We start from the raw sequence: 9,404 nt of genomic DNA on the forward strand, positions 1-9,404 counted from the left end.
TGTCTTGCATTCTTATGGTTCTGTAAGTTCAAAAATAATCTCCAAAAGACATCCTGAATTGGCCAACCTTCATCATAACCATATTAGGATGTGAGGATTTTTGGAATACTGATGTCAGCTGTAAATCCTTTTGACTTGCACAGCATTAAGTCAAGAGGTCACTCAGATTTCTGTAAACCGTTGATGAGCCCAGATTGTGTTGAGCTTGGTAGGAAAGCCATCTGTCAACCTGCCTTCCACAACAACTCAAATCCAACTAATACTGATCTGTGCAATTCTTGGCATTCAGAAAGGAAAATCCTTTCAAAAACATTCCAGGTTTCTCATAACTCAATCAAAATTTAGGATCAGACTTTTTTCTAATGCTTGAGTTTAAATAATCTGATGAATGTTTCTCTGGACTATGGAATTAAATAGCATTATAAAAACTTTTATAAAAGGACTTTGTTATTAAATTTTTTTACATATCACATTTGACAGAAAAAATGCATTTTCAGTTCTAAAAGAGGAGTCTGCTAAGCCTCTTGAACACAAGCCGATTCACACATACAAACAAAGGCAAATGTCCTCCATAATAATAATATTCTATTACTTAGTCTCTATGGGAAACATAGAAAATTACTTGCATTTTTTTTTAAATACATACAGGTGTTTTTTGTTGTTAGTGTTTGATCAGAGAAAAATGATCGTTAGGACAGCTACTGCTTCAGGAATTGCTGTCAAAATGTTTAAAACCCCTTTGGTATATTTCTGTCTATCCATCGGTTTATCTATTAACAGATTTCCTCAATTATTTATGAACACAAAGTACATAGGATCTAAACATGGATAAGACACTTGCTCACTTATAATATATGAATTACTTGTTTCTACCATGGGAGTCTGACGTTACCTTCGGCTCTGAGCCTTTTCTCTTCTTCTCGCATACACAATAATTATTTTTAACTGTGCACTAGACTAAATCGGTACTGTTATAATTAATTAATCAGATTTTCTCTAAAACAGCCATCCTTAAGCTGAAGGGAGGTCTCCAAGGTTGGCGGGGAACACTGTATAAAGGCAAAGCAGAAGGCAGCTTTCGGCATTCACTCGCCAACAACTGTGACAGATTAGACAAGGAAACAGAAGAGAGTCCCTGGTGGAACTGAGGACACCGTAAGTTAGCTTCTTTTCCTTCTAACACAAAGACTGATGCACAGTAATTTTCCAAATTCATAGACATCAAGTATTGGATAAGTTAGATTTCATTTTATGTGACGAGGAAAGAACATGCAGAGGAAAAGTAACTTTCTTGGTTAGTTCATAATACTAAACTCTAAAGCTAGAAGGGTAATTTCTCATTAATACAATTGTTGAGAATGTTGCGACTTTAAATGCCATACATTGCTAAAGAAACTTTGACTTGATTTAGATTGAATGAAGAAATGTTCTTAAATACCTGCTGCTCTTTTTGAGATTTTAAGTTTAATTTGTTTCTTACTAAACAACTCTGTCTGTATTCTATGCTGACAGGATCTATATCTGCTGCCATCATGTCAAAGTAAGTCACTTATCCATTAATATTGGGAATTGATGGAAAGGTTCTGAAAACCAAAAAGTCTCTATCCGTGTGTTAATTTGTAAATATCTAAAGATAAACAATTACTTAAGATGATTTATTGTTATTCTATTATGAAGATAAAATAAATAATATGATTAAGTACAAGGTAAAATATGTTTAAAGTACTGGGTCACTTTTACTATATAAATCCCATTTCTGTCATCAGCGTCTGTTCGGGAGTTAACTCTGACATTGCTGTCAGCATAATCAAAAGCTAAATGATTTACAACCATTGTTTTATTTTAAACATGCATTTAAAGTAAGACTTTGAGTTTGTTGCTTTGTTGAATATTCAGACTTAGAAAAATTGATAATGAGGAAATTAAATTTAAAAAAAATTCCCTACAGAAACACAGATGACAGGCATAGCTCTAAAATATTTATATCATAATCGCTCTGGTAACACTTTCGTTGGTTTGCACTTTTTAAATAATTTGTATAGGATATAGATAAACCCTTATTAAGGTGGATTATGTGGATTAAATCTTGGAGGAGAGACTTACAAGACAAATGGAGGGATTAAATAGGATTACTTGCAAATACATGAAAGTGGCAAACACAAGCAAAGGATTACGTTGTTGTTCACAGCATATGCACAGAGCGAAAAGATTGATCTTTTCCTCGGATGGGTCAGAAAACTGATACCGAACTTCTGAGATTTATTTGTTTTATTTTTTATGCGTTTTTCTTGTTGTGTACTGGTGTTAAACATAAAAAAGAATTTTGCAAAGTATTTGAAAATTATAAAGTTAAAGAATAGTTTCTGTCTAACTAGAAAGTCACACATAAATCCTATAATAATAAACAAATGTGTTCATTCCTTTTTTAGAGAGCTACTGTAATCTACCATGATAAGAGAACACAATGGTGGATGGTAGAAAATGTTTAAGTTTTCTATGAAATATAGGGATGAAAACCCCTTCTGTTTGAATTACTGTGACACTGAAATGCATAAAGTATTGGCTGAAATGCAGTAAAGTGGAGACATCAAGAGAAAGCATGTGGAATTCAAAAATTTGGTCCAGTTTCTTACATATTTTACAAGCCTAATTATTAAAATTTACCCTCAAAGTCTGGTTTCCTGTTTTCATGTTGTTTTTTCCTTCAGAGTCTTTAAGAAGACCAGTGGAAATGGAAACGTAAGTGGACCTAAAAAAAAAATGTTAACTATGGGATTGCCCAGTATAATTTCTACTCCTTCCAGCTCAAAGGTTTATGAACCATGGCAGCAGACTAACTGTGTTTACTTGTTTCTCTTAGATCGCCTTGTACTTGGCAAGAAGAGATTTTGTGGACCACGTGGATTCTGTCGACATAGTAGGTGAGTTTTGTGGGAGGGGATTCATGGTTGCACCTAATAAAACATATGCAAGGCCAGGATTTCTCATAACCCTAAGAAATGTTTATATAAAGTTATTGATAAAGATTTATTCTAATTTAAAGCTATTAAAAAGCTATCTACGTGCTGCTCAATAATATTTTAATTGGCTTTGAGGTTTCGCTCATCTTTTGAGTTCTTCGAAAATTCTCTATCATATTCTGGCAAGTCAAACAAAAAAAAATTATATTTAGTTAAGAAGAAGAATGGGGTAAAACTGAGATAATAACTTATACCTAAATCTGACAGAATATTGAATAATTACAAGCTCATATGCATATACACATTCCTTTGAAATAATATTAATTTATTCTTGTTTCCACTTGTTGTTTTCAGATGGGATAGTAAAGGTGGACCCCTCTGGTCTAAATGGCAGAAAAGGTACCAATACTCTACTTACAATCATAGAATAGAATAAAATACAGTAAGTGTATTCATTTGGGTTGCTAGGAGCAGCTACCATGATGGTAACCCATGAATTAAACAGACATGGACTGATCATTATAACTTTCTGCTGCAGTGTTTGTCTATCTGGCCTGTGCTTTCCGCTATGGAAGTGAAGACCTGGATGTTATCGGACTCTCCTTCAGGAGAGACATCTGGATGAAGAAAGTTCAGGTGTATCCACCTGCAGATGGAAATCCGACCAAGACACCAATCCAGGAATCCCTCCTGAAAAAAGTTGGCGACCAGGGGTGTCCCTTTTCTTTCCAGGTAGCAAACTTTACAAAACACAGAACTCAATAACCTTGTTATTATTTTGTATCACTAATAATCTGTTCTGTGTTTATCCTTTATTATTTCAGATGCCAACAAATCTCCCATGCTCGGTTTCTTTACACCCGGGGCCAAGTGATAACGGCAAGGTACTATACGGACCATTTTTATTTTATTCAATCTTATTTAGACGTATGATCTCTTGATTGAAACGGACTAAAATGTGTTTCAGGCTTGTGGAGTGGATTTTGAGGTCAAAGCATACGTAGCTAAGGAAGCAAGCAATCCAGATGAAGTCATTGAGAAAAAGTATGTCTTCACACTGTTGATCATATATTTTATCTTAAAAATACAACAAAATAAATGCTTGACTTTTGACCCGTTAACTTTTGTCTCAGGGATACCTGCCGTCTGATGATTCGTAAAATACAGTATGCACCGACCAACAAAGCCGGACCAAAGGCCGATATCTCCAAACAGTTCATGATGAGTGACAAACCAATTCATTTGGAGGCATCTCTGGAAAAAGAGGTATACCAACATTTTTACTCTAAAATGTTTAGCCTTCAAAAAAATCATGATGTGGCATAAGTTAAACATGTATGATTTGTTTAAGATTCACTACCACGGGGACCCGATCAGTGTCTTAGTGAAAGTCAATAACGAAACAACAAAAACCATTAAGAAAATTAAAGTCTCTGGTAAGAAACACCACAAAGAAGGTTGAATGACACTTTTAACTGATGCAAGATGCAGGAAATAGAAACAGAGAGTCTGACCATAAATAAAACATTATTTTTGTCTGTTTGCTTCCAGTGGAACAGCTAACAAGTGTAGTCCTCTACTCATCTGACACCTACACCAAGGAGGTGTGCTCTGAGGAGTTCGGGTAAGGGTTTCCTTATTTTCAAATGGGATCAGTAACTTCACATGTGAATCAAATTCAAATCAAATTCATATATATTACATTTCAAACTCTTAGCATTTTGCAAATAAACAATAGTTGTGATGTGAATGAACTTTACAACACTTCAGTTCCACTTTTCTTTCAGAAACATGTATATAATTCAGAGACAAGTGCAGATTCAAATGCTGGTACAAGTTAATCAAATTTAGTTTAGAATGTAAATTGGGAAAAAGAGTATCTATCTAAGGCAGACAAGCTTGTTACAGAGACTAATTGATATATATGTCTCAGACACGTCTATTACAGCAATCCTACAGTAGACAACAAAATCTTGGTTTATCTCTTCGTAAATATAAAAAAAAGATGAGCATACTTTGACATTTGTTTATTTCAACTTTCAACACAGAGAAAATATTGCTGCAAACTCTACCTTCGAGAAGTCCTTTCAAATTACCCCTGTCCTGTCCAACATCAAGGAGAAGCGGGGGCTTGCCGTAGATGGAAAGCTGAAAGATGAGGACACCAACTTGGCATCCACAACGCTGTAAGACAAATCTACTTTCTCATTGAAGCAAGGAGCTTAGAGTGTGTCCAGGAAGGATTTTCATCCTCTTAATGAATGGCACTGATGCAGCTATACACGGTTTCATCCACTTAACACAAATCTTCAAGCTTTAAAAAGGTAAACTATTCCTGTCTCATTGCAGGAGCCAAGGGGATAAGGAGATGCAGGGAATCCTTATCCACTACAAAATCAAAGTTACTGTAACAGCGTCTGGAGGAGGGTAAGGTTTCACTGAACCAATAATAGGAACAGAAGAAGCTTTTATTCTTTGAGACAAGCGTGAACCTACAATCAATTCCTTGTTGCTCATTCTCCATTTCTTCTCTTCTGGAAGCTTGCTTGGTGGCCTGACAGGAAGGTACATGGATTCCTTCATTTGTTGTCTTCTAATAAACTACATTTCATTTCATTTTTCTAACAGTGAAATGTTTCCATTTCAGTGATGTTGTCGTGGAGCTTCCTTTGACTTTGATGTCACCAAAACCTGCAGGTCAGTGAAGTGTTGTACATCAAGTAGGAATTAGAACACTTTATGCTGATGACTAACATGATCTTTCTGCACTTTTTGTCCTATTTACTGCATGCTGTCCTCATGCACTGAATAGAAGTGTAAGTACAAAAACTCTCTTTGCTGCATGTATAAAAAGAAAATCATGGTTGTAATCTGGTTTTCTTGTCTTATTTGTAACTAGGGTTCTATGAACTAGAGCCAACTCGATCAAAAAATCTATAAAGTTCAGATGAGGTTAGTTCAGGTGCACTTTATTATTACTAATCAAGAGTAATGATCGATGCTAAATTAGGAACTCAAACTAAATTTTTAATCTTTAAATGTATTTAGACACCATGTACAGATGGTCACTGTATTCGTTAAATTAAAACCTGACTATAAATATATATATATACAGTGGGAAAATAAGTATTTGAACACCCTGCTATTTTGCAATTTCTCCCACTAAGAAAAAATGGAGGGCGTCTGAAATTGTCATTGTAGTTGCATGTCCACTGGGAGAGATACAATATCAAAAACAAATCCAGAAATCACAATATATGTTTTTTTTAACTATTTATTTGCATGATACAGCTACCAATAAGTATTTGAACATCTGTCCATCATCAAGGATTCTGACCCTCAAAGACCTGTTAGTTTGTCTTCAAAATGTCCACCTCCACTCCATTTATTATCCTAAATTAGATGCACCTGTTTGATGTCGTTAGCTGCATAAAGACACCTTTCCTCCCCATACAATCAGTAAGAATCCAACTACTAACATGGCCAAGACCAAAGAGCTGTCCAAAACACTAGACAAAGAATTGTAAACAAAGTTCCAAAAGGCTGAAAAGGGCTACAGGAAAATTGCCAAGCAACTTGGTGAAACAAGGTCACCGAGCTAAATATGGTTATCAAGTTCCCTCTGACTGGGGCTCCATGCAAGATCTCCCCTCGTGGGGTCTCAATGATCCTAGAAAAGGTGAGAAATCAGCCCAGAACTACGTGGGAGGTAAAGGTCAATGACCTGAAAAGAGCTGGGACCTCCGTTTCCATGGTTACTATTGGTAATATACTAAGACGTCATGGTTTGAAATCACACATGGCATGGAAGGTTCTATTGCTTAAACCAGCACACTTCTTAAGTTTGCCAATGACCACTTGGACAATCCAGAGGAGTAATGGGAGAAAGTCATGTGTTCAGAAGATACCGAAATAGAACTTTTTGGTCATAATTCCACTAACCGTGTTTGGAGAAAGAAAAATGAAGTACCATCCCAAGAACACCATCCCTACTGTGAAGCATGGGGGTGATAGCATCATGCTTTGGGGGTGTACTGCTCCGTATTAAGGAGAGGATAACCGAGGCCATGTAGATTTTGCAGAGCAACCTCCTTCCCTCAGTTAGAGCATTGAAGATGGGTCGTGGCTGCCTCTCCCAATATGACAATGACCCGAAGCACACAGCCAGGATAACCAAGGAGTGGCTCTGGAGGAAGCATATCAAGGTACTGGTGTGGCCTAGCCAGTCTCCAGGCCTAAACCTTTCTGCCATCATTGTGTATGGTAGACGATACGTTTTTCTATATTATTCTGATTGTAAACCCAATAGAGTATCTTAGGAGGGAGCTCAAACTCTATGTTACTCAGCAACAGCCCAGAAAACCTTTTGATCTAGAGAAGATATGTGTGGAGGAGTGGGACAGAATACCTCCTGCAGTGTGTGCAAATCTGGTGAAAAACTACAGGAAACGACTGACCTCTAATTGCAAACAGCATGTCTACTGTACCAATTATTAACATTGATTTTCACAGGTGTTCACATACTTATTTGCAGCTGTTACATACAACTAAATAGTAAAACAATCAGACATTGTGATTTCTGGGTATTTTTCATTTGTTTCTCACAGTGGACATGCACCTACGATGACAGTTTCACACCACTCCATGATTTCTAAGTGGGAGAGCTTGCAAAATAGCAGGGTGTTCAAATTTATTTTCCTCACTGTATATGTATGTGTAAAAAGAAATAATATGCATCTTATTATGAAAATGCTTTAAAAAATGTTTACTTGATCAAAATTTGACTCATTAAATGATTAAGAATTTGTTTTTCATGTTCGTCCTCATCCTGATGTTGGTATCTACTTTATTAACAGAACCGATGTCACAGTTGATCCTGTGGAGGCATAAAGAAAAGGAAAATCAACAGGGAAAACCAAGGAACTCATCACCAATGAAGAACACACACACGGCACAGTCTGTGCAAGCAAACAATTTTCCTGTTTTCCATGTAAATAATATTTTTTACTGTAAATTACACTCAAGGCTTAATTATGGAATAACTATGTATAATTTTTCTCCTGAATGTTATTATGTCTAAAGTATTCTGGACAATTGTGAAAAGCTCTTTAGACTATAAGAGACCTCTCTGCAAATTCTCTAAATGGAAATGCAGAGCTTAATTTGTTTGTGTAGAATTTTGTGTCATTAGAACAGCAATTAAGCTTACATGTTTCAGATGAATGTATTGACATTACTTGTTACTCATTACACATTACTTGTTACAGACAAATAAACTAAGAAAATCCTCCAAAAAAAACTTTGTAACTTTTTTCTTCTGTATGTTAATTTTTTAATATACATTTAAGAACTACCTTAATGTAAAGATGAAAGATAACAAATGTAAAATAAGAAAAGAAAGGGAAGATGTTAAAAATTCAACCCTACAAGACAAAAGTTTGCTCTTTTTGATAAATTGCAATCAGCTGAAACAAGGTACTTACTAATACTGAAAAGAGGTACTTTACTTTTGTCATCGCTGTTTGAGACTAAAAGTATTTCTTTTTTTCTTTTTTTTTGTTAGATCTGATTATCAAAATTAACTACATTTATTAAATGGATATAGATGTTAAATGCCAGCAGAATGTTTTTTTTTTGTTTTTTTAAGATGTTGGTGTTTCTTTTGCTTTAATTTCACTAGTTTACAGTAAATACATTTCCTTGGTAATAGAATTGGCTTTGAAAGAAATGCATTAAACTAGAGCTGCAACTAACATTATTTTGCAAATCAGTTAATCTGTCAAATGATTTTTTCGATTAATCGGATATCAAATGGTTCCTTAAAGAAGATTTCTTACAGAATAAGATCAGGTCAATCTAAAACTTTTCGACTTGAGGAGTTCTGGATAGAGCATATTGACAGATGAAAAGATTTTTTTTATAGCTGAAATGCAAAATATTGATATATAATCTCACAATTTTCTTGGAATTACTGCTCTAAGCAGGCAGCTCGGTCAGCTAAAGGCACGTTTTAGAGTCTCTACTCTCCAGTTAATGATAAATCGGTTACTAAAATTAGTTGACAATTATTTCAATAAGCCATTAATCACAATTAATCCGATTAACTGTTTCAGCCCTACGTTAAACATTTCTATGAATAGCCTGCTACTGCTCTGGCCCATTTATTTTAACATTACTTCATCTTTATGTAGTAACTTGCTCACGCACCTTTTGCTCACAAATTTTTAATTGGAGCTTTATGATGGCCACAACAGCTACCTCATGGATTTTAAGTCACTGTGAAACTAAAATGATAGCATTGTGCATTTGGAAGATCTATTGGTGCCCAGGCTTTAACTTGATGCTTGATGTCTTCAAATGTCGCTTCAATATTTCCTGATAATTGTATTTCCTTGGTATCTTTTTTATGATGCTTCCACCCCCATACTTCACTTTAGGAATGTA

The 9,404-nt window shown here is 35.2% G+C and overlaps 1 protein-coding gene across 2 annotated transcripts; it reads left to right on the forward strand.

Moving 5' to 3' along the window:
* Positions 1 to 1,097: 1,097 nt before the first annotated feature.
* Positions 1,098 to 8,217, forward strand: arr3 (arrestin 3, retinal (X-arrestin)). 2 transcript variants are annotated; one of them, XM_015402033.1, is made up of 18 exons: positions 1,098 to 1,155; positions 1,513 to 1,540; positions 2,709 to 2,739; positions 2,861 to 2,921; positions 3,315 to 3,359; positions 3,499 to 3,692; positions 3,785 to 3,844; positions 3,928 to 4,004; positions 4,094 to 4,226; positions 4,312 to 4,396; positions 4,512 to 4,584; positions 5,009 to 5,146; positions 5,310 to 5,387; positions 5,502 to 5,525; positions 5,608 to 5,657; positions 5,773 to 5,776; positions 5,860 to 5,912; positions 7,817 to 8,217. In XM_015402033.1, exons 2-17 carry the CDS (start codon positions 1,533 to 1,535, stop codon positions 5,867 to 5,869), a joined length of 1,071 nt encoding a protein of 356 aa, XP_015257519.1. In that variant the 5' UTR covers positions 1,098 to 1,155; positions 1,513 to 1,532; the 3' UTR covers positions 5,870 to 5,912; positions 7,817 to 8,217. The 2 variants fall into 2 exon arrangements, with proteins under 2 accessions (XP_015257519.1, XP_015257518.1); XM_015402032.1 differs by lacking the exon at positions 5,860 to 5,912.
* The last annotated feature ends 1,187 nt before the right edge of the window (positions 8,218 to 9,404 follow it).

The sequence above is a fragment of the Cyprinodon variegatus genome, unplaced genomic scaffold (assembly GCF_000732505.1).
Source record: "Cyprinodon variegatus isolate N-32 unplaced genomic scaffold, C_variegatus-1.0 Scaffold1288, whole genome shotgun sequence".
NCBI classification, from domain to species: Eukaryota; Metazoa; Chordata; class Actinopteri; order Cyprinodontiformes; family Cyprinodontidae; genus Cyprinodon; species Cyprinodon variegatus.

Coding starts and splice junctions, on each gene's coding strand:
- arr3 (XM_015402032.1), top strand. Junction 2,922..3,314: donor GGATTCTGTCGACATAGTAG/GTGAGTTTTGTG, acceptor TGTTGTTTTCAG/ATGGGATAGTAAAGGTGGAC. Junction 4,397..4,511: donor TAAGAAAATTAAAGTCTCTG/GTAAGAAACACC, acceptor GTTTGCTTCCAG/TGGAACAGCTAACAAGTGTA.